At 41.0% G+C, this 23,477-nt stretch overlaps 2 protein-coding genes across 2 annotated transcripts; one reads left to right on the forward strand and one right to left on the reverse strand.

Moving 5' to 3' along the window:
• Positions 1-1,527: 1,527 nt before the first annotated feature.
• On the reverse strand, positions 1,528-5,195 carry SLC7A6OS (solute carrier family 7 member 6 opposite strand). Its single transcript, XM_027906276.1, has 5 exons — positions 5,037-5,195; positions 3,927-4,304; positions 3,188-3,382; positions 2,209-2,332; positions 1,528-1,758 (listed from the first exon to the last, which is right to left on the reverse strand). The coding sequence occupies exons 1-5, from the start codon at positions 5,178-5,180 to the stop codon at positions 1,637-1,639; spliced, it is 963 nt and encodes a 320-aa protein (XP_027762077.1). The 5' UTR covers positions 5,181-5,195; the 3' UTR covers positions 1,528-1,636.
• Positions 5,196-5,637: 442 nt separating this feature from the next.
• PRMT7 (protein arginine methyltransferase 7) lies at positions 5,638-22,501 on the forward strand. Its single transcript, XM_027906277.1, is given in 17 exon segments — positions 5,638-6,158; positions 6,899-6,935; positions 8,160-8,309; positions 9,666-9,774; positions 10,514-10,626; positions 11,493-11,734; positions 11,851-12,028; positions 13,144-13,301; positions 14,031-14,169; positions 14,587-14,670; positions 15,389-15,436; positions 16,261-16,350; positions 17,007-17,168; positions 19,512-19,586; positions 20,351-20,511; positions 21,641-21,737; positions 22,292-22,501. Coding segments are annotated over 17 exon segments (2,094 nt in total). The 5' UTR covers positions 5,638-6,063; the 3' UTR covers positions 22,448-22,501.
• The last annotated feature ends 976 nt before the right edge of the window (positions 22,502-23,477 follow it).

The following is a 23,477-nucleotide window of genomic DNA, read 5'->3' on the forward strand; positions in this document are numbered from 1 at the left end:
TTAGCAGTCAGAAAATTCCCCTTATTAATATCAGTGCTGTTCACCAGAAAATGACCACCTCACAAAAGAAATTACTCTTTTTTTTCCTCAGCAGCAGAAGTTCTGTGGCAACAACTAGATCCTGAAAGCTAAGCAGCAGGGAGAGAAAGCAGAAATAAAAATGAAAGTACTACTGCATCACAGACATGCTAATGAGTAGTATTTGTAATTCCACAGCTGTAAGGCTGACAGCAGGACATTTTTAATACTGAATTTTAGTGCAGTGAAAGGCAAGAAGCAGCCAGCCTCTTTGGCTACAAGAGTGAGATGTACTTCAGAAACATACCTGGCATCTTTACCTTAGCTCAGAACGTCTCGCTCAGCTGATCTGAGATTGGCCACAGGTACTGTTTTGTGCATTTAAGTTGAACTAAATATTGTAATCAGATTCTGGCTGAAGCAATGCACACTTCCAGCGGTGCACCACATTTGCATCAGCCACTTGAACTAACAAGTGGGAATATTTGCACTTCTGCACTGACTCCATGACTAAGGTTATCTTGGAAAGTACAGATAATGGCACATGGTAGTAGATGGTGAAGACTAACATGAAATGGAGCCCTGGGATACATTTATGAAGCAGCATTGGGATTTAAGATAGTTACATTCTAGCTGAGGAAGTTACATGCCAACTAAAAACTATCATTTAGCTATTTTAATCCAGCTTTTTAATCTTGCATATGGTTGGAATAAATTCAGCATCCAAACTGAGACATCTGTCCAGTGAGCAAGTATAGCTTCAACAGGCACAGGTTGTGGCAAAGGTAACAAAGGTTATCTGTGGCCAGATAACCTTTCTCTGAAACCAACAAAAAACCCCTTTGCCTCCACTACTTGGACTTTACCAGTCAGAACTCACTGGCCTAAAGTCCCTGCTGCAGCCTAAAGCTCTTGCATGACATTGATGTAACATCCTATCAGCTATTCTTTACAGACTCGAGCAGGATAGTGCTGAAATACTTTGTGTGTTCAAACACGTAGGATTACATTGTTTTAAAGGTGTATAAACGCAAGTTAAGATAGTGGCGTGGGTCCTGCTGTACCAGCTTCTTATGATCTTTAAATGAGTACAGAAAACTTAGTCAAAACATTTTTATTTACAATTTAAGCATGCATTGTTCTACTCCAACAGTAAAACTACTGGGAGAGTAATGGACAGGTCAAGGCATTTCATATTCTCCAACACTTGTAAAGAAAGTAAGTCGAGACTCAGAAACAAATACAGTAGAAAGCACTAGGACAGTGCCTTTCTCAAAGACTTCCACTTGCCAGTGGGGCAGACACATTGATCTTCTTGTGAAACCTGACACATTAGGGCTGCTGCCAGCAGTTCCTTCATGGATAACCTGGAGGTATGGTCACTGCAGGTACAAATGCTTGGGCAGGGAGCTTTGGGGAAAAAAAGTTCCTTCAGAACCTCAGTACACACAGTGGGCAGAAAGACTACAACACTTGGGCTTCGAAGAAAAATCTGTGTTGTCAACTCACACCCCTCTGTTCAGTATTTACCAGCTGAAGGTGGCTGTTCAGATGGTGCGTTCTCCTACAGCAGGAGAATTTCATCTTCAGTAAACCTTTCATCTTCAAAAAAGAACTGTTAGTCAGAATCCAAATCTTCCATCTCATCGTATCCAAATTCCTGTAGAACCTCCTGTCGGTATTTGTCCCACGTTCTTCTCCTGTAATATTGGTCCTCATCACTGGAGCTCTCTTCAGGCTCTACAAAAAGAGCATCAACACTAGTAGATTATCCCTTCTTTTTAGTTAAATAAGTTAATCAGACTATTTTAAGCTTCTTGTGGAACTAACAAAGTCTGAACAACTTCTGTATTAGGTGAGGTTTGAGTTGTGCTTGGAGTACTCTGGGATGGGGACTTGAGAAGGCAGAGGCAGCATTTCACAAATACGTGGACCCAAGTCGTGGATTCCTTCTCAAAGCAAACAATCCTTTGCAATTGCAGCAATCTGAAAATGACTTCTTAATTTTGACTTTGCAAAAACAGTCTTCAAGCTCCAAGAAAGATAATCTTCCTCTAAGCAGATTTTACCCATTTTAAGAGCAGAACACTGTCCTAGCACTGCTCATTTTAGTTGCTTTTTGAGTATGTAAAAAGAATGAGATTTATACAGGCACAGCAGGAAAGGAAAAAGCATTTATTACAGGTGTACCTTTTTCTCCATCTTCCTCAGGTAAGAATTCATCTTCTTCAGGATAATCATTACGCCAGTTATTTTCATCATTTTCATCATCTTCATCTTCATATACTTCCTCTGGAACAGGATCATCATTCACCTGCATGGCAACACAAAACATAACACTGAGTGTCTGTATTTGTAGTGAATGTTAAGTGGGTTTTCATCCACCTATGCAATACTATACAGACCAGAAAGAGCCAAGAGGCACTCACTGATGACATAAGGAAATCTGCAGTTACACAAAGCACATTGCAGAAAAATTGGACTTGTCAGTATGTTCACCATAACACTTCAAATACGCTTTAGCTGAAAAATCAGTTGAGTTGCACATTCACATGTTCCACTTCAGTATTTAAATGTTAATGTCTAACTTAATGCTACTCACTTCAGCAGCAGTGTTATAGATCAAGGAAAAGAAAAAGTAGCTTCATGTTTCCAATGTGTCAATCTATTGATCACAGTATCTATAGAACAAAAGACTGAAGCTTACATTACTTCCTAACTCCACAGTCAATGAAGGACAATTCTACTATGAACAAGTATCTCATTTGAAGGTTAAAGCCAAGTCCTGAAATACTGATAAAGTTGTGTGCCCCCCTTGCTCCTCTTTCCACTCAGACATATTAACGATATTTTAATTACTGCCTCCTAATCACAAATGAGACATGAATTACTCAAGTTTACATTTGGGTGCCAAAATGTAATTGGCAGTTTGAAACCAGGTGGATTTTTCTGAGTCTTCACTGCCATATCATGATTTCCCTGTATGAACAGTAACCTGCAGGAACACATGACTAGCACTTATCAAAGGCCTAAGGCAGAAGTCACTGAGCAAATGTGTAGTATTTACCTCAAAGGACCTTTCTTGGCATGGCAGTTCTTAATGACAGGCTTTAAAGCATTTATTTGCGACCTTTCTATTTAAGAAAGACGGTTTTTTCCACACCCTTACCCACTCATATTCTTCTCTGTAGGGCTGTACAGAGAGGATATTTTCAATCCAACCAGGGGCTGATGTTTCCTTATAGTAGATGTCATAAACATACTCATCTTCCTTGTCATGGTGTTTTTTAGCATCTTCAGAAACATTTAAACGCTCACGGATCATCTCTACTGCATTGCAGAGAATCACATCTGGATCAATCTTCTGCTGAGAAAAAATAAAAAATGTTTATTTCCACTCAGTTCATGCAGACAAAGTCTTGGTTACAGCCACCAGTTTTCTTTGCAGCTAACTAAGCATGACATCCTGCCATCTGAGACCAAAACACTTTCCTACTGGAATGCTTTTACACCACGAGCAACCTCGAACAGAAAGACACTGAGGAATTTCCCAATTACTGTGGGACTGTGCATGTTTCAGTAGCACATGTTTCAGGTAATAAGAGAAAACAACTGACCAGTTCATTAGAAACTACTGAAGGGGAAATGAACAGGGCACAGAAAAAGCAAGGTGGTAAAGCCCTGCCTGTAGCAGCCACTCCACGGTCCGTCTAAACAACATCAGTGCACTTAAGGATCCTCATGGAAGTTAGTCTCTGTACAGTATTCCAATTTCCAAATATCTAGTTAAGGCTCCTATTAAACAGTGAATACTTACAGTGCAAACAAACTCCCACAGCACTCTGCCCACACATACCACTGGACAGCGATACCAAAGTACTTCAAGAACACTAAGCTGATTTGCTGACCTGTGAATTTGCAGAGGTTATGCTGGAGTCTCCCACCATCTCCTCTTCTTGGACAATATCAAACAACTGGAACTTCGCACAGCAGTCCGAACTCTTATCAACAGCACCACCCTCCTCTTGTGCAGCATCTTCCTTTGCTCCAGAGTCTGACCTGTCCCCATCAGCGGGAGCCTCAGCACTTGCAGCAGGTGCAGCTGTCTCAGTGCAGTCAGGTCGATGGCTGGCTATTACACGGTAGCGGTTTTCCTTCCTTTTCACTTGCTTGGAAGAACGGAGCTCCTGAATGATTCTCTGAGTGCTTCCCACAGAGGGCCGCAGACTCTGAGCTGCTTTGTCTCGTGTGATGGCATCCTTAACGTATTTCTGAACTGGTTCATTCTGAGCAGAGGAGCAAAAAGGCAGAGAAATGGAACGACACTATCAACATAGTAGGTCCTACTCCTTCCTAGAAGGGATTAATGACTACTAGTATGAGTGCAATAAGAACTGCAGCATTAATCTTCCTAACATTCAGTTAACTTCTGCAATTGCTTTAAGTAACACAATAATCAATATTCACTTGATATCAGGGGAAAAGAGCAGAAGATATAGAAGGAAAGTTCTAAGACTGTTTCAATTTGATTTTTAAACAACTTTGTGGTATGGAATAACCGTCCAAACAAAAACAAATGCCTTTGGAAGACTGCGATGGACCTGAATTTAGGGCAAAATATCCTTTACAGTGTCCTGCAAAGGTCATTTCCCAAGCCATCCCAGATTTATTCGGTATATAAGGCCAGATAGTGGACGGTAGTTGTTATCCTTGTAGGGCTGAGCTTCAGCACCTCAAACAGCAGACATTCAGGCCTCACTTACTGACTGTTCTGTGGTCTCTACGTGAGGAACAGTGTGTCAGTACCGAAAAGCTGAACACAGCTTTTCACGGCGGTCCCTGTGCAGTGCCCGTCACTCTGGTCCTGCCCGGCAGGAGCAGCGCCGGCCTCGGGCACGGCCAGGACACGCCGCTACTCCAGAGCCGAGCCCACAGGGGACCCCGAAAGAGCCGCGGGGAGCAGCGGCAGACCCAGAGAGAGCCCCGGCTGGGCCAAACCGCCCCCCGCCCCGCGGTACCTTGGAGGACACGGTGGCCACCAGCTTGAAGAGGCTCCTCTCCACCGGCTCCTGGCGGCGCCGCTTGCAGGCGAGGAGCAGCGCCTCGGCCGGCTCGGGGCCGCCGCGCTTCCTCTGCACCCGCAGCACGGCCGCGGAGGCCATGGCCCAGGGGAGGGGAAGGGAAAGGGAGGGGAAGGGAAGGGGCGGGCTCCCGGCGGGAAGGGGCGGGCTCCGGGCGCTGCTGGGCCGTGGCGGGCCGCGCGGGGCGGCGGTGGCGGCGGGAGCCGTGAGGGGGCCCGGGCCGCGCGGGGCTGTGGCAGAGCCGGGAGGTGCCGGAGGGAGCCGTGAGGGGGCTGTCCACGCGGGGCGGTGGTGTCGGTGGGTGCCGGAGGGAGCCGTGAGGGGGCTGTCCACGCGGGGCAGTGGTGTCGGTGGGTGCCGGCGGGAGCCGTGAGGGGGCTGTCCACGCGGGGCGGTGGTGTCGGTGGGTGCCGGAGGGAGCCGTGAGGGGGCCCGGTCCGGGCGGGGCTGTGGCAGAGGCGGGAGGTGCCGGAGGGAGCCGTGAGGGGGCCCGGCCCGCGGGCTGTCTCGGGGAATGGCACACAACGCCCTCGCTGCCCCCATCGCTGCCCCTCCCGAGGCGGGAGGGTCCGGGCCTGCCCCGGGGGTGTGCGGGCTCTCGGCCCGGGCTCCGCACGGCCCTCCTCGGGCACGGGGTATGTGGGGACCCCCGGGACGGAGCGGGAGGGGTTTTCCCCGAGGATTTACCTTGAGGTGATTTTGTGTTGGGGCTGAGTCCTGAGCGGGACTGGGTGACGCGTTTTAGCTTTAAACACCGTTGTAGAAAAAGCGTGAAGCGGCTTCTGTCCGAGGCCCGTGTAACAGGTACCAGAGCTCAAGGGATGGCTAAAGTTCCAGTTGGTTTCACTGGAAGTTTTGTGTTTGGTTTGTGTTTTTTTCACAGCCAGTGTCTGGTGTATTACTGAGTGAAAGCAGCAAAACTGCACATAATACATCAATCATACAGTACAAGTTGAGACTGGTCATGAAGACCTTCTGTGGAAGAGCTAATCCAACCACTGGTGCCATGGAGTGGTTAGAGGAGGCTGAGGACTATGACTACCACCAGGAGATTGCCAGGTATGATGGAAAAAGGTGCTTGTTCCCCTAAAGCCACCACAAAAGAGCAGACCCAGCTTGTTTTTGTGTCAGTTTTGGGGTTTATGTTTGTAGAAGTTCTAAGAGCGTGAGTTGGACAGACTGTAGGATAGCCTCAATGTCAGCGAATGTGCCTGGTGTTGTACAAGGCAGAACTGTCAGTGTAGAATTTTGTAAACTGTTTTCCAAGTTGATTCCTTTTAAACTTTTTAAAATGTTTTCTGAGGTGCTGATCCTCATACTGCCAATGACTGAGTTGTGGCAAAATGCATTGACTAAATTTCTTTTAAATCCCAATGCAATAAATGTCAAATTGCAAAAATGCCAATTATCTGTTACTGTACTAACTTTTTAAGAGCTTAACATAACAGCCAGAGTAGGTGGAAAGATTAGATTTTGGGGTATTTTTAAGTAGTGCAACCCATGAAGAAATGGGGAGCAGAGAAATTTAAATCTCTGTATTGATCCATTGCTGAGGGGAGGATATGTGTCAGCAATTAATTAATTCATTTATATGTCGATGGCCACGTCGTTGAAATCATGTTATTCCTTAGATTTGGTAGATAGTTCAGATGCTCAAAGAGCATGTCAGCTGTTTGTGCATTTATGGGCCATGGGGACCAGTTGCCTTAGTAAGAGGAAACAAGGGAGGCTCTCTGAGATCCTGCAGTTTGTTGTGCTTTGCAGTACGGAATATTTTGACTGGAGTTTTGTTTTTGTAGGTCACGCTATGCAGATATGCTTCACGATAAAGACAGAGTAAGTACGGAGGCCAAAAGCTTTTGAATGGCCATTTCCTTTCTCTTGAATAGCTGCCACTGCATGATTATATAGGTTTCTCTGAAAGATTAAATGATCACATTTTTGTACCCTATAAGATAGCAGGCCTGCTCTTGGATCAACAGATGCCTTCCTACATCTGACTTTTGTGTTCTGTTGTTTACTGAACAACATATTTACGTTCAGCAGCTGATTTTGCTGTTCTGTGTTTGACGTTTATGACAGAGCTCATTAGGTGAAATTTGCAGGGCTGTTGAAGTGAAGCTTGGCTTCTTAGACTTTACTTACACTCCTGTAAAAATTCTCTTTATTCTTCTGTGGTATTTTTACTATGTTTGCAGGCATGTTGAAGTCTGGAGGGATTAATTTAAATGTTCTGCTCTAGTTATTTAGTCAATCATTCCATCAATAACCTTTTGAAAGACTTTTATGGTGCCTCCACAATGAGTCTTGAATTTATATTGCATTAAGATACATCAGTGGGATCAAGCATTTAATAAACTGTGTAGAGACAGCAAATTGTGTCTGAGTAATTAAAACAACTCTAGTGAAATTCTGTATATGGAGAGGGTTAACTAGAATTGTTCCGAAAGGAATCCAGCAGACCTTCCAAATGTATTGTGTTCAAAGGTAGTGTAATCTTTGGAAAGGCTTGAAAACCATTTGGAAAGGACTGTCTTAACGATAGCCTATTATAAAGGAAATACAGGTATATATTTCAGTGTGTATCCTGTAGCTGACAGGGGACACCATTTGTTTTTATCCTGTTTTGATGCAGGTGTGCTCGTAGCCCCATTTAATGGCATGTAACCAAAGCCCACTATTTACACATGTTGCTTCTCATGGATGAACATTTTTCAGCAGATGAAGAGAGGAACCTAAATCCAAGATACTTTAGCTCCTGTAATGTCAGAGTCAGTTTATGACTATATGAATGGTGCTGCAGGGGAAAATTTTAGTATTTTTTGCTCCAGAAAATGTATCACATTTAGAAATTATGCATGTGGTATGAATAGCTGATTGACCAGTGACAACGTGAAGATTAATTAGATGTACTTTAAGTGGGCCGATCCCACCAGATACACTTGCTTTTGCTGGAGATGGCTTTGGTGTGACTGTAAGGTATAAAGAATGTCTGTAGGCGTTTCTCTGCTTATAAAGTTGTGGTAGTGTAAATGGATAAAAGGTTTTTCTTCTCCCCAGAATGTGAAGTACTACCAAGGTATTCGTGCTGCAGTGAGCAGGGTGAAGGAAAGAGGGGAGAAAGCAATAGTTCTGGACATAGGCACTGGCACAGGACTCCTGTCCATGATGGCAGCTTCAGCTGGGGCAGATTTCTGCTATGCAGTTGAGGTGAGCATTTGTTAGGGGTTGCACATGTGCTGCATGTGTGTTCATAGCTGCGTTTTCAAGCTTCAGTGCAGTTCTGTCTGCACAATCAGTGGGGTGGATGCATTTGTTATTTTCTGGGGTGGCTGAAGAGCAAACTCAAGCCTTTTATGTGTCAAAACCACCTAGGTCTTACAAGAACATAGTTGAAAAGGTATGGTATATTTTTCATTTCTAGGACAGTTTCTGTAAAGTGTCAAGTTTTCTAGTATTTCATTGTCTCTACTTTTAATCAAAAATCAGGTGTAATATAGAGCTTTAACCGTGCTTTTGAAAAACGTCAGTATTTTCTAACCATATTGCTGATCTTTAGAAGTTTTAACTCTTGGAGATGGGTTCTCAGACCACTTAATCATAACCTCAACTGGATTGTAATAAAGAGGCTGTTTCATGAACTGATTTTTCCGTCTCTCTGCAATGAGATAGAGCATCTCCTTTTTTATTGGCAATTAAGAAACATCCTGATTGTCATTAATAGCCATTACTCATATTAAGGATAATACCAGGAACATTTTGGCCAGTTTAGGGGGTTTTTGATGCCATTAAAGAAACAAAGAGAAGATCCACTTGTCTATAGGGTCTGGTTGAAAGAGTGCTGGGGGATTTCCACCCAAGTAGACATCTATGTTGTTTTTTTATTCTAGAATTTTAGCTGATGTTCGTTTTTCAGGGACAGTCCTCTTTCACATAGCCATCAGAGAGGTTTGTGCTGGTTTCCAAAGTGACCACAAGTGTGGTAGCCAAATTGTGTAACTGGATGGAACACTGAAAATTTTTGAGTTTAAAAACTGGATATGAATATTAAACCCTTTCAGCATATTCTTGGTCATTTTGTTATTTTTGCTGTGAAGGAAACAAAAATTCTTTTCGCATTTATGCTGTTAGTAAAAGCAGATTTTTGGCATACTTCAGTGACTATTTCAGTGCTGATTGTTTTGAGTTCATTTTTTTATTTAGATATTATCTTGGGCACGTGCAAGTCTCTTGTGGCTTCTCTTGATGCATATATGTATTTTTCCAAATAAATAAGTTTGCTTAATGTGAACGCTAAAATACTTTTCATATGTGTTCTTGTCTTTCAAAAGTTCAATTGGAGCAGCTTTTGGAGATACTCAGTTTGTAACAGTGACATTGGAGCTCTATGAATTTTTCAAGCAAGGCTCACTGTCTTGTTTCATGGTATTGGGCTTCAGACATAGGAGAAGATACAGAAGTTGTTGAGTTGTTTCAGAACTAAATATATTGCATTTTGTGCTGGTGTCCTTTCACTTTTGAAAGCTAATGTGAGCTACCATTTTGCTATACTCTTGTGATTCACAGGTTTTCAGGCCCATGGCTAATGCTGCTGTGAAGATAGTGGAGAAAAATGGTTTTTCTGACAAGATTAAGGTAATCAAGAAGCACTCCACTGAAGTCACAGTTGGCCCAGGTGAGAAAAATAGGCTAGGCTTAAAAAATTGGCAAGTGCCTGAAAACCATGAAGGAATATGTCTTATTGTCCATATGTCTGTAATTAGAACAGCTAATCCTCATGGAGGGTCTGGAGCACAAGTCTTTTGAGGAGTGGCTGAGGGATCCAGGGTTGTTTTTTTAGGCTGGAGAAAAGGAGGCAGAGGGGGGAGCTTATCGCTCTCTGCAACTGTCTGAAAGGGGGTTGTAATTGGGGGGGTTGAGCTCTTCTCCCAGGTAACAGGTGGCAGGACAACAGGAGATGACCTCGAGTTGTGCCAGAGTATGTTTGGGTTGGATATTAGGAAAAATATTTTATGGAAAGGGTTGTAAAGCATTGAACAGACTGTCCAGAGAAGGGATGGAGTCACCATCCCTGGAAGTGTTCAGAAAACAGGTGGATGTGGCACTTGAAAACATGGTTTAATTGTGAACATGGTGGTAGTGCTGGGTTGATGGTTGGACTCGATGGTCTTTTCCAACCTCAACTGTTCTATTACTCTTGAAAGTAATACTGGAAATTTACTTCAAAAGGAAGTGTTCTGGTGATATTTCAGTAGCCATTTGTATTTCATAGTAGACTTCTAAATGAAAATTATTTGCAGTCTTCAGCAGATTCTCTAACAGGAATAAGTTTTTTAATTACTTGTGTTCTTAGGATAGCATTTTCGTGAAAGACTTACATAAAGGCTTAATATTACAACATTTGTACCTTTTAGATGGAGATATGGAATGTCGTGCAAACATCCTGGTCACAGAGTTATTTGATACAGAGCTGATAGGAGAAGGAGCTTTACCGACATATGAGCACGCACACAAATATCTTGTACAGGTAAGAAAGCAGAAAATGATAGTGTGTCACATCTATCCCTAGAGAAATCCTTCTGCCGTTTTTTGGACTAAGAGATTATACTTGGGCTTCTGCATCCCTTGGTAAGTACACCATCAGCTGTGTGTTTCTTATTGAGTGAATAATTTACTGGGCTCATTCCTGGTACCTGAGTTCATTTGTAGATCACAGGCTCTGAAACTGCACCCAGCTGCTTTGTGTTGAAACCAACACTTGCTGGTGAACAAATGTCTTTTGGTTATAATTTGAAGCTCTCCTTAATAACATCCTTGTTCCAAGGTGTTTTAAAAAAATTAAATTCTTGTAAATTTGATGGGCCTCACCTCCCGGGCATTGCTTTTTTTTTTGGTGGACATCAAGGTTAGCTCTTAGTGGGATTGTTAGGACAACTTGTACCTTTTCTACTCTTTAAACATGCATACAAAATTGTCATTGCATAAATATTTGAGCCATTGTTTTTCTTATTTTCTCATTGCAATCACCAACTCTCTTTTATTGCTGATAGCCTACTAGTTTTCTGCCTTGAGAAGCTCAAGATAGATCTCTTATTTCAGAATGAGAATGGAAATGCAAATCTAAGTGAGGCTGTTAAACTGATAATATTGTGTGGTTAATAAAGTATCTGGCCTTGCTGAACCAGATGGAACAGGATAGATACATTGATTGTATTTCAGAGAGACAGATGCTCTGATGTTACAAAAGTCTCCAAAATAACTTGCGTTTTAAGATTTCAAAGCTCCCAGTCCAACTTTTCTTTATATGGGTTTGCATTTCAGTTGCTTTAATTCTCATTCATGTTAATAAGTCAGACCTGTTGAATGTATTTACCCTTTGTTTTGACCACTCAGGAAGGATGTGAGGCAGTGCCTCACAGGGCAACAGTGTATGTCCAGTTAGTGGAATCCAAAAGAATGTGGGCCTGGAACAAACTGTTTCCCGTTCATGTCGAAGCAGAGGATGGTGAAAAAATTATTGTTCCCCCTTCAGAAATGGAGAACTGTCCAGGTGTTCCTTCTGTTTGTGATATCCAACTGAACCAGATGCCCTCAAGCGACTTCAGTGCCCTTAGTGATGTGGTGACAATGTTCAGGTAAGGCAGACATTGTTTTGTCCTTTCACAGAAATTGTGATCAGCTTAGGAAGCTGATGAGAATTTCTGCAGGCTGATGTACTGTATGTTTTTCCAATTTTTATGCCTCTCTGCAGTGTGGATTTCAGTAAGCCAGTACAGAGTGCTTCAACCTGCTATAGAGTGCAGCTGGAGTCTGTTAAATCTGGGAAGGCACAAATTGTTCTTTCCTGGTGGGACATTGACATGGACCCCTCTGGGATGATAAACTGCACGATGGCTCCCTACTGGGTAAACCCCACTTCTGCTTTGCAGGTAAAATCCTGAGCCTTCAGACACCATTGTCACGTGGCTATGAGCAACTGTCTTGAGTAAAGGCCTTACTGGGTGTTTTCAGCAGCTCTCCCTTAAATTGTTTAGGAACTTTGCTATGTTTAATGTATTTGAAGATGCTAAATGTGTAAACTGTAGACATGTTAACTATATTATGTACCCATTTTAGGTGTTCTTTAATGTTAAACTTTAAAAGTAATCCTTTATGTAAAGCTTAAATTCTGAAGCCATCTTCCAGATACGGTTATTTCTTTTACTTTCAAGAAGTAATACAAAAATTTCCATATATTTTTTTCTTTAACTGGTCTCTATCCATGCTGTGATTTGCCTCTGTGTAGTTCTTCTATTAAATTTCCAAAATGTTTAGTTTATGGTAACATATTTATACTCTCATAGAAAAAAAAAAAAGGCTGGTGTAAGAAAATACTGGGTTGATACTAGATAATTAGAGAAACAGGTGAGCACTATTACATCAGATTCCTGTGGTTTTGCATGAATGTATTTACTAGTAGGATGAACATGGTCAAAAGGAAGTTACAAAATGATTGTTGGTACTTACCATGTTTGAGAATAAAATTTGAAACTATCAAGCTTCAGGGCCTTCAGTCAGCTTAGAATGGCTAATCAGCATGGAATACTTACAGTGCAAAAAACGGCTTTTTGAAACACAAAATAGTTGCCCTGTCAGTGCAGTGACACTGAGTGACCTCACTTGGGGCACGAGGCTCCAGCCACAGGTCCCTGTCAGTATTTGATAGAGGTTTCTAAGATCAGTGAACTACAGAGGTGAAACAGCATCAATAAATGCAAAGCAATTTTGGATTTGTTTTTCATGTGGTTGAAATAGAAGCTTAGCTAGTGAGCAAGCCAGTGGTCTCAGGCTTATTTTGTGAGAAATGTATACAGAGCACATTTATTCAGTACATGTTATTGGTCTTTATTCAGCCTTGCTGATGTGACCAGGATTCGTTCAGTCAATCATGCATCAGTCCTTCAGATTTGTGCCCACTCTTCCCAGTTGTTTTCCCGCTGTTTGTTTGCTTTCCATTCACTGTTTATGCATGGGTTGCTGAGAGGTTGTGTGTGACCCTTTTCAGTGGAGGGATCACTGGATGCAGTGTGTGTATTTCCTGCCCAAGGAGGAGCCGGTCGTGCAGGGTGAGAAGGTGCACCTGACTGCCTGTCGGGACGAGTACTCTGTGTGGTACACACTGCAGAAAGCCAGGTAACAACTCAGGGGGGAGGAAAGGCTTGAGTATCTGCTGCTCTTAGAGCAGCTGTTTTCGTAGAAGAGCAAGATAAGAACCTAAAGACTAGAAAATTGTGGAAAGCTGCTTCATGGGCAGTGCACAGGTGCAAAATACACATTATATGTGAAAACACAGTTGGATGGCAAGGTCCTGCCTTGTACCTTGTGGCATGCTGTGACAGAGGAACAAAAACCACTCAGGGTTGATTCCTGGAAATCCTAAAATACAGCTCAGCTGAGCTGGCATGTAGGTGAAGAAGTGAAATAATAATAATTCTGTCTCCATTTTCTGTTTTCTTAGCCAGCACTGTCTTTTTGAGGTTGCTTCCTTTTTCTCAGATTAGAAGGAGCTTAATCACATTGGTTGTGATGACAGTAGCAGCTAACATTTTTAAAAATCAGTGCTAGCTATAAAATGTCTGAATTTCCTATGCCTTTTTTACTTAGGAATCCAAACGAGTAACTTCTTTCTAAAAGAACAAAGCCTAAAGAGCTAACCATCACAGTTTGTGGGAAAGTGGGTGGGTTTCTTGGTTGTGAAGGTTAAAATTGGTTCTTTTTGGCCTCTCTTGGTTTGGAAATGCAAAGTTACAAAAACGTCATTGAAGAACGAGTAACTTTGAGAAGGTAACAGCAGAGTCTGTATGCACTGATGTGCACTCACCAGCATGCACACCTGTAGCTGTTTGCACGTCGCTGATGCTGTGGTTAACAGTTCACTGCCATTTCTTGCAGCCAAGAGGAGAATGAAGCAGCTGTGGGCATTGAGAGCCCGGTGTGCAGGTGCCACGCTCACCTGCTGTGGAACAGAGCACGCTTTGGGGAGTTGAACGACCAGGAGCGGACCCAGCAGTACATCCAGGCATTGAGGACAGTGAGTGAACGTTGCCTGGAGCTTTTTTGGCTTCTGTGATGGATGCACATATTGTTTTATTTACAGAAATTGTTTATGGAATTTGTTTCTCCTCTGCAGAGGACTTTGCTCACCAAGTATTTTTTTTTTTCAATCAGCAGATCTAAGTTATGTTTTTGTCATGAAAACTTTAGTTTTACAGTTTTAAATTGTAAGCAACCATTTTTGTATAGGAACTTATAGCAGCTCTGTGTATTTGTTAGAAGTAGTATTGGTAGTTGAATAAAGACACCCAATACATTTTTGTGCAAACTTTCTCAAATCTAAGCCAAGGGGACTACATGAGCATTTTTTACCCTTATTTTATATGGAAGTGTGTAAAGTGGGGAAAACTTTTTCATCTGGAACAGGAATAACATGACTCTTTATTTTCTGTAGGTTCTGAACACAGATAGTGTTTGCCTTTGTATCAGTGATGGCAGTCTGCTGCCTGTGCTGGCTCACTATCTTGGAGCAAAGCAGGTACAATACTTCATCCTGTTTCTCAGATTTTTACATTTTAGCTTGGTATTTTTCTCTTCTATAGTTCATTTCCAGCTCGTTATTATCCTGAGTCTGTGTGTAAATGAGAGCTGAGAGCTGCCTGGCTGTCTCACGTGCATGTACCTTACTCATGTGTTCTGTCATGGGGCTCTTCCACCTAAAATCTGTTACAGTTGGACTGAACATCTGGGAATGTGTAATGTAACATAATCTGGGGAATGTAGCATACTGCCTAGCTATTCACCAATTAAAACAAAACTTATTTTTTTATTCCTGCAAAAGGCTTCTGAGCACTTTGCAGCTGATAGAGTCTGGTGATGTTAAACAGTGCTCACAAGGACTGAGCACTGCTGGAGGAGCTTGATCTGGCACAATGCTTGCATTTGTTCAGGAGTAAAGGTGTGCCTAGAGCAAATGTTAATGTGCTCTGTACATCTCAGAAAAGGAAAATAAAATATTTGCATTCTGTTGGTGTTTTTTTCTTGTATGGCTGTGAAAACAGAATTATTTAGCCTGCAGTTATTTGGGGTGTTTAGTTGTTAAAAAGGTCTGTGACAGTGGGCTGTGGAATAGATGCATGGTTCTTATGAACTGTGCTCACCGGGGCATCAAAGTGTTCCTTCATTGTTTAGTTAACATCTTCTTTGAATTAAAAACTATAAAGCTAGTTTGACTAATTGTTGTGTGTTTTCATTAGGTGTTTACAATAGAAAACTCTGGTGTGTCCTGTTCTGTCATGGAAAAAGTGAGTATTCCATTATCTGTTAAAGCAGTAAATGAACCCATGGTGTTACTAAGCCAGAGTTGATGCCTTTGTTTGTTGTTCTTGCATCAATTGTTTAGCAGTTAAATCAGTTTAATGAATGTGTTGGAGGATGCTGTTTGCTCTTAGACATCAGGCAGTGGCTCCACTGCAAATGGTGTTTCAGCTGCTGCCTTGGGGAAGGGCACGGAAGGCTCTGCCAGTGAAGTGGAGGCTGTTCAGGAGAGGCAGCTGTGCCTGAGAAGGGAATGGGAACAGCTTCCTGAAGCATCTTTGCCTGAGGCTCTTTTAGCTGACACTGGGTGTTGGAAGAGGTCTGGCTCAGCCAGAACAGGAACTGAAGGCAAACAGAAGCCAAATATGCAGTGTTTCATAGTTAAAGTGATTCTTATCTTTCTTGACTGTTGTTCCTGTATGTTTCAAAGTACAAATGAAAGAAAGTGAGGCAACTTCTGTGTTATCTGCCTTCTTAGATACTTGTATGAAAGAATATGAAGGGCATGTGCTTTAGTTCAGTAGTTCATGTTGGCTCTAAGTGTGTGCATCCTTCAGAAGTAGGATGCACAACATATCAACCTGCTAAGATATGGTTGGACTTGATGATCTTGGAGGTCTTTTCCAACCCAATCTATTCTATGATTCTATGATTCTATGGTAGGCAGCTTTTTAGAAAAAAATTTTTTAGAAAAAAAATTTTGGCTAGTGGTTTTTTTATAATTTATTTTCAAGAAAATCATTCTTTTGGTGTGTGTTTGAGTCTCACCTGTGACTTTTGCTAAAGACAGCATGCTACTTTTTGGTTTTAGATTTATAAAGCAAACCATCTTGAAGATAAAATTAAAATAATAGAAGCACGTCCTGAGTTGCTGAAGCCTTCTCATTTCGAAGATAAAAAGGTATGTTACAGTTGTCCAATATACTGAATTTCAGGAGGGTGGTAGTGACCAGAAGGTAAAAATTATTTCTGCTTTTCTGCTGTGCCACTGTAACCACGCTGAGTCCCATTATATCCTGCTTCTGCAAAGTGCAGTGAGTAGATGGTTCAGATGATGTGCCACTAAAACTAAAGGAGACTTGAAGACTGTGGGAGGATTGTTGCTTTGTTTTTGGAAGGATGTGACTTTCCCTGCTGCATAATCTGCACCAGTTGTTGAGGCAGTTTAACTGGTTTAACTGTGTGTACTACAAGGCTGCAGTTCTTCTTTGGCCAGCCCCTCAAGAAGATGGCAATCTCTTTGAAAGTACTAACATCATTAAATTAAAAATTTTAAAATACTGTGACTCGTTACAAAGCCTTCCAACCTGAAGATGCAGTCTTTTCTCTCAAAATTGCTGCAGGAAAATTCATTTTAAAATGTGCTGACTGAACCCACAGAAGAATGTCTGGTGTGCTGTGTGTGCAGGATACAGTAATTAAATCTTTTTGGAGCAATAGAGGTTCTGATGTAGATGATTTCACTTGTGTTGTATTGGTAGCTGTTGGAAGGTTCAAACAGCCTGTGTCACTGAGTTGTTCTTGTAACGCTTTTTGTCTCCTCCTTTCTTTGCCAAGATTTCCGTTCTTGTGGGAGAGCCATTTTTCAGTACAAGTTTGTTGCCGTGGCATAACCTGTATTTCTGGTATGCCAGGACAGCTGTGAGCAGTCACCTCACCAGCAATGTCACTGTCCTGCCTCAGTCTGCTGCTTTGCACATGATGATTGTGGAGTTCCAGGTGAGCTTCTGTAGGAGTATCCATTTGGTATTTACACAAATCTCCTGAAATGAGGACTCTTCTAGGATTTTTTCATGACAAGTGTATTGCATTTTAATACTGTCCAATATGTTTTGTACTTACCACCTCAGAAAAGAATATTTGATATCTTGAAGGTGAGTTTTGCTATTTCAGCCATCTCTTGTCAGCAAATTAATTTAAGTAATTCTGCCATTTAAAATGGAAGGGCTGAATGTTTTAAAATATTTCTTTTGATTAGAGATTGCTGAAGCTTGTGACTGTTGTGGTTATTTATAAAATTAGATATTCTGCAACATAACAGTTTTTGATTCTTAATTGCATGTTCCTTTTTTTTTAACCTCTGTGCACGGTTCTGAATTTGAGCACATCTTAAAAATAATTTGAAAAGTCATCTTTCAGAAATTGTACAAAGCTGTAAACCTTTTCTTTCAGCTATTAAGGACTTCTTAACTAAAGATTGTGAAGTGTTTACTTACAATGATAATGGGAATTAAATAAGTTCTTTCATCATTAATATGCAAAGGCCAGTAACTTAAGTGAGGGACTCTGTAGTCTGAATATAGTAAATAATATACATATCTGTACCTAAAAAAAGGCCTATAATCTGATGAATTTTCACATAATCATAACCTTCAGTTTATCTGTTAAAAATGCAGGGTGTTTTTTGTCATTTTTCTTCCCTCTGGCTCACCAGCTGTGTGGTTTTTGTGTCTGAGCCTTCTCTTCCTTTACAGTTTCCTTGTTTGAATACTCTTTAACCTTATTCTCTTACTTCTGCTTTTGATTTCTGCAAATGAAAATATGTTTTATTTCCTTCTGGAACTAATCAACTGCAATGCATGTTTTTACCTGTATTTTTACATTTTTACAGTTTTCCACAAAAACGTAGAGAATTTAAATATATACTGAGTAAATAATGCAAATCTAAGTCATGCAATAGGAGGCAGATGTTTAAGACTACTCAAGAGTAATCAGGTTGAAATAAGCAGTTAATTTCAATTCCATGCTTCCTCATCTGGAGGACTTGCTTGTCTAGAACTCACAGCATTTTGTAAGGAAGTAAAGCATTATTGTGTTCATGTTCTGGATGAGGAAACTGAAGCCTGCAGTGATGACTGAAGGTTATTCAGCAATGCAGTAGCAGAATGTAAAGTAACATTCGTGTTACCTGAGCCTGAGTTTTACCCTTTCATAAGGGTTGTGTTCAGAGCTGATTCCACATAGCTATTTTGGTAGAACATTTCACTTGTATTTCATTCCATTAAGCTCTTCCCAGAGCTATTGCTTTAATTTTACATTTTCTTCTTTGTTCAGTGGTGACTCTAGACTCAAAGACTAAAATCTGTGAGGTTTTGAAAATAACCTCTGCATTTACCAGATTTTGGCCAGAGAGAGTGAACAGGTGTCTTGCAGAACTGGTTCTGTAGGCTGTTCTGTCTTTTCAGAGTGGGTTTGTCATCATGGTTAAGCAACTAGCAAAAGCTGGATCCAGGAGAAAGAATTTAATGAAATTACTTTAGTTATGAACTTGTTTCGTCCACAGTTGCATTTAGGGAGCAGGGTGCTCTCCATCTGCTTTGGTAGTTCTGTCATTTATACCATGCAGAGTGCTCTAGTTGTGCTGTATTCAGGCATAAAGTATAACAGTATATATTTAAATATTTAAAACAGTATATATTTAAATGTACAGAAGTCCTGCTGCCAGCATGTGAAGCTGGAACATTTGAGATTAGGTGCAAGAATGAACAGGTAATTAATGTATGTATCCATAGCCAGTGAATGTTTGTGTTCTATTAAGAGACCATTGATGTGGTCTAAGAAAAGACAAAAGTTGAACTGAATCACTGTCTGTCCAGTTGGTTGCTATAGTCAATGAAAGACATAGTGTGGAGTGCCTAAAATGATTTCATTCCCCTTTGAAGTGCTGAAGGGAAATGTGTTAGTCTGGTAGGCTGTAAGATGTTTGATGCAACTGGGAGCACTCACCTGTGCTGGGTAGGGAAAATGCAGGGGCTGTATGAGTTTTATCTTGGCAAATCCATGCATGCTCTGAAATAAATTATGCACAGAGATTGTAAGAAATGTGACAGATTCTTTAGAGGAGTTTAAAGCAGTGGCTAAAGAATTAACTGGCTTAAAAAATGTTTTCCCAGAATTACACAGTCTTTTAATTCTTTCAGTAGTTGTAATGGTTTAGGAATGTATAGATAGTAAAGAGCCTTTATCTGCCTTGCTATCAAATGTCTACTTTACAGCTAAAACTATATTAAGATTTCCTGTTTCCTTTAATGAAGCCAAACAAAACCCTGTTTTTGTTTACAGGACTTATGGAGGATCCGGAGTCCGTGTGGCATCTGTGAAGGTTTTGATGTCCAGACTATGGATGATATGATTAAAGTAAGAAGCCTGACAATAGTTTCAGCACAAGGCTCAGCAAAACAAAGGCTCAACTTGGCTTAATAAAGCAATTAGTGACTGTTGGAAAGCCTGTATGTTGAGCAGAACACCACTGTTTTAGTCTTTCAGAACTGTGGTGACTGCTTAGTTCTTGTAGAACAGAACTTTTGTGGTGTGGGTTTGGGTTGTCAGTTACTTCTTACTTGTCAAGTTCTTCAGTTCTTTGCTGTGTTTTGAAAATACATCTGTTCATTCAGAAAGAAAAAACTATTCTCAAGATGTTATTCTGAGCTTGACATCAAATGGTTTGGGAGTTGTTTTTGGATGAATCCTGCCTTACTTGGAGGTGCTTTTGAAAAAGGCTTATGGACTACTGAGAACTAGATAGGAAGGGTGAGGTTTATTTGTATCGATTTCTAGAGCTGGACTGTCAATGTCCATATTTGAGTTAGCCATTTAGATTACCTTTGCAGTCACTGTGGAGGAGGACAGGCACTTGTAGGGTAGAATTTGTCTGGAGGGAGCAGAAACTGCATTTTATTTTGAAAGTGCCTGGTTTCCTTTCATTGCTGAGGGCCATTGTCATGTGTCGTGGTTTAATGCACGGAGGACACTTTTTCCTTTGTACTTAAGAAGGGCAGTCCTGTCCTCTTGCAGCTTTATTGCTTAAATACTCTGGGTTAAGGACACGTAATTAACTGGAAAACATGGACTATTTGCCTTTTGATTGTTTTTGGATAATTTTATTTCTTTTCTTTCTTCAGGATTCTCTGAATTTTAGGGAATCCAAGGAAGCAGAGCCTCACCCTCTGTGGGAATATCCTTGCAAGTCACTGTGTGACCCCCAGGAGGTTTTGACATTTGACTTCAGAAGGACTGTGCCCCAGCACTGTCTCAGCACCGAGGGCTCTGTAAATCTCTTGCGGTCAGTGAAGAAATATTCTTTTTGCAAGAAATATTCCTATCAGCATCCATTTTTTTACCTCGTGTTCAGGTTCTTTGTCTATTATAGTTAATGGTGGGAACACACTTGACAGTTTTTAATAATGTGACTCGAAGTTGTGGAAGTTATTCTGACACAAATTTCCTGTGGCTGTTCTCAATAGGCTATAACAATAATATTAGATATTATTAGATTAGATAATATGCCTGTATTTAAAAAACAACATTTTTCTAGCTGTTGCTGTGATTTAAAATTTAAATCGATTAATATGTGGTGTAGAGAAAGTAACTGTATGCTTTTAGTCTTTGTTCCCTGTTGCTGAGTTCTTGCAGAAAAAGCTTCTATTTAGCTTTTCAGATTATTGTGTTTAATAAATTACTGTGTTTAATAGCTTTAAATATTGTGTTGATAGCTGTTAAAATGTATGCTATTCTTCCTTCTAACTATAATTCTGGCAATTTTGATATTTGTAATGTCTTCTGAGGTATTTTTCACTATAATGTAACTACAAATTGTCCCTAATTCTGTTGAAGTTTAAAATGCTGTTTAAGAATTAAAAATCAGGGGCAAGGTTTTTGGGGGTTCTTTCTTTGCTGTCTAGAGCTTGTGTAGCTCAAACACTGCTGTGATTGTTTGCTTCTCATCGTGAAACAAAACTCAAGGTTTCCCAAAATCCAGAACCACCTGTGTGGGGTCTCTGCCTTTGCAGCAGTTGTGTTTGTAGGCAGAACCTCTGCTTCTTGAAGTGACATGGTATGTGTGGTAAACATTTCCTCACAATTCAGAAACAACAGGAGGGGGTCTGTGAAGGGGGTGCTGTCTGATATGCAGTGTAACTTACACCGTGTTACCCAGTGCTGGTTAAATGGCTGTGCTTTTGAGCAGATACAGGTATGACATACTCTCCTTTCCCTTGCCTTTTTTAGATTTCATATCTGCAAATATTTTACAAGCTGCTGCCCAATTACCAAATCACTCAGCTGTTCAACTTTTTCTCAAGGAAAGGAGTTCTCCATGATTTTACAGCTCTCACCTAAACAGTAGTGCAGTGTCACTGTGAAGCTGTCAGTACTGTGTGAAGTAACAGGTTTTATCTTCCACCTCTCCCCAGGAAAGGAAAGTGCCATGGAGCAGTTTTGTGGATGGAATATCATCTTGCTGCAGATATCTCCATAAGTACAGGACTGATGAGAATTTCAGATGAAAAGGTACATCTTCAATCTAAATTATTATATCAAAGTCTGTAGGATTACAGTGCTGAAAAATGGGTCCCTGTTGGCCATGCCTGGGTTATGTAGTGCTCTTTGTTACACTGCTTGAACACTGCCTAGACAGAACTAGCAGAAATATCTGTGCTTTTGCAGGGAGCAGGAGATGTACCTTAAAATGGGAGAATCTGCACTGGATCAAAATGCTCCATAGTTTGGAATCAGTTCAGAGTTTAAATATGATGCTAACTCAGAGTTTATTACAAATACCGTTTCTCAATTTAACAAAAGCAAACATTTGGAGGAGAAGGAGTACTTTTGGTATTCTATCTAAATATTCTTTGACCAAAATGCATTTTTTCCTCTGGCTTCTCTGTGCAGAGTAGCACATGGTATTTCAATGATGCATTCCTATAGTGGGGTGGATGGCAGTGGAAATGATGATGCTGATCCTTGTGGACTCAGCTGGGAACGAGAACTCGTACTGCATTGTTACTGTATGGTAATAATATGGTAGAGGTTTGACTGCTTGCGCTTTGAACTCTCTCCTGCAGGGAAACTGTGACTGGAATCGCCACTGCAAGCAAGCTGTCTATTTCTTCAGTTCTGTCATTGAATCAGAAACTCCAGCAGCCCCTGCTGCTGTCACATATGCTATACATTTCGACACAAAGACAGGGGAGATTGCCATGGATTTTAAGCTATTATAAAATACTTTACTATTCCTCATATTCCTAAATTATAATAAACCTTTTTTTCATACAGCAGAGGGATTTTTTTATTGTGCTCAGGGAACAAACTGTTCTGAAACATGCTTTTAACATTTTGGGATTTGTTTTCAAAATACGTAGGCAGAGAGGAAGTGTTTCTTAGGTCAGGTATTCTTGACAGGGTTTATGTACATATATACACATTCTTGTCATCGTCTGTGTCAGTGTTTTGCATCATGCCATGGAGCTAAAAGGCAGGTGCTTGCTGATTGTTGCTTGGCATAGCAGTAGATGAGGACACAACCTTACGCTGACATTAGAGAAAAGTGAGTTTAAAACATCTAGTTCAAGATTTGCTCTTGTCACTGTACAAAGGGAAATAATCTTCAGAGTGCTCAAAAAGAAATCCCAAGTCATCCACATCTGTGTGCTGGTGCACCTGACAGGGGAAGGAAACAGCTCAGCTGCTCCCAGGCGTGGCGAGGCTGTGGCTTGAAAGGGTCAGGGAATGAAGGTGGGTGCACTGATGTTCTGCTGACGTCTTTAGATGCTGCATTTCTGGAGAGTGATTTCCCAAACAGTGACCAAAACCTGGAAAGCTGTAACTGAAAATTAGAAAATGTACATATTCAGGTTAATTGGAAATGACAAACTGATGGTAGTCTGAGAAACAAAAGAAGAAGAGTTTTAGTCTAAAAAACTTGCAAATCTTTTGGAGATATGTAATATGCATTATATGATTAAAAATGTGGCCTTATTCCATCAGAGGCCTAAATAATATCTGCCACTTCAGCTAAGGTGTAGGCTGCTCTGCAATACCATGTCCTCATCTGAGGTTATCTTAGTTGCACTCCAAATCATGTTGGCAGAAATTGTATTGTTGAAATTAATTCTGCTTTAGATGAACTGGTGTATCTGTTTTGTACGTGTGACCCATTAAGGGAAATATAAAATCAGTGTACTGCCTGTCCTAAATGATGTCAGCCAGCCACAGGGATAACTGCTCACCAAAGCTACTCCTGTTTCCTCT

The sequence above is a fragment of the Empidonax traillii genome, unplaced genomic scaffold, assembly GCF_003031625.1.
Source record: "Empidonax traillii isolate 1590-97213 ecotype Southwest subspecies unplaced genomic scaffold, ASM303162v1 scaffold1268:size140479, whole genome shotgun sequence".
NCBI classification, from domain to species: Eukaryota; Metazoa; Chordata; class Aves; order Passeriformes; family Tyrannidae; genus Empidonax; species Empidonax traillii.

What these genes read in the sequence shown, in the direction of transcription:
- SLC7A6OS (XM_027906276.1), bottom strand. Translation starts at nt 5,180, where the DNA reads ATGGCCTCCGCGGCCGTGCTGCGGGTGCAGAGGAAGCGCGGCGGCCCC. An exon ending in TAACCTCTGCAAATTCACAG is followed by an intron (nt 3,383 to 3,926) that starts GTCAGCAAATCA and finishes TTTTCTCAGCAG; the next exon opens with AAGATTGATCCAGATGTGAT. An exon ending in TGAGGAAGATGGAGAAAAAG is followed by an intron (nt 1,759 to 2,208) that starts GTACACCTGTAA and finishes CTCTTTTTGTAG; the next exon opens with AGCCTGAAGAGAGCTCCAGT.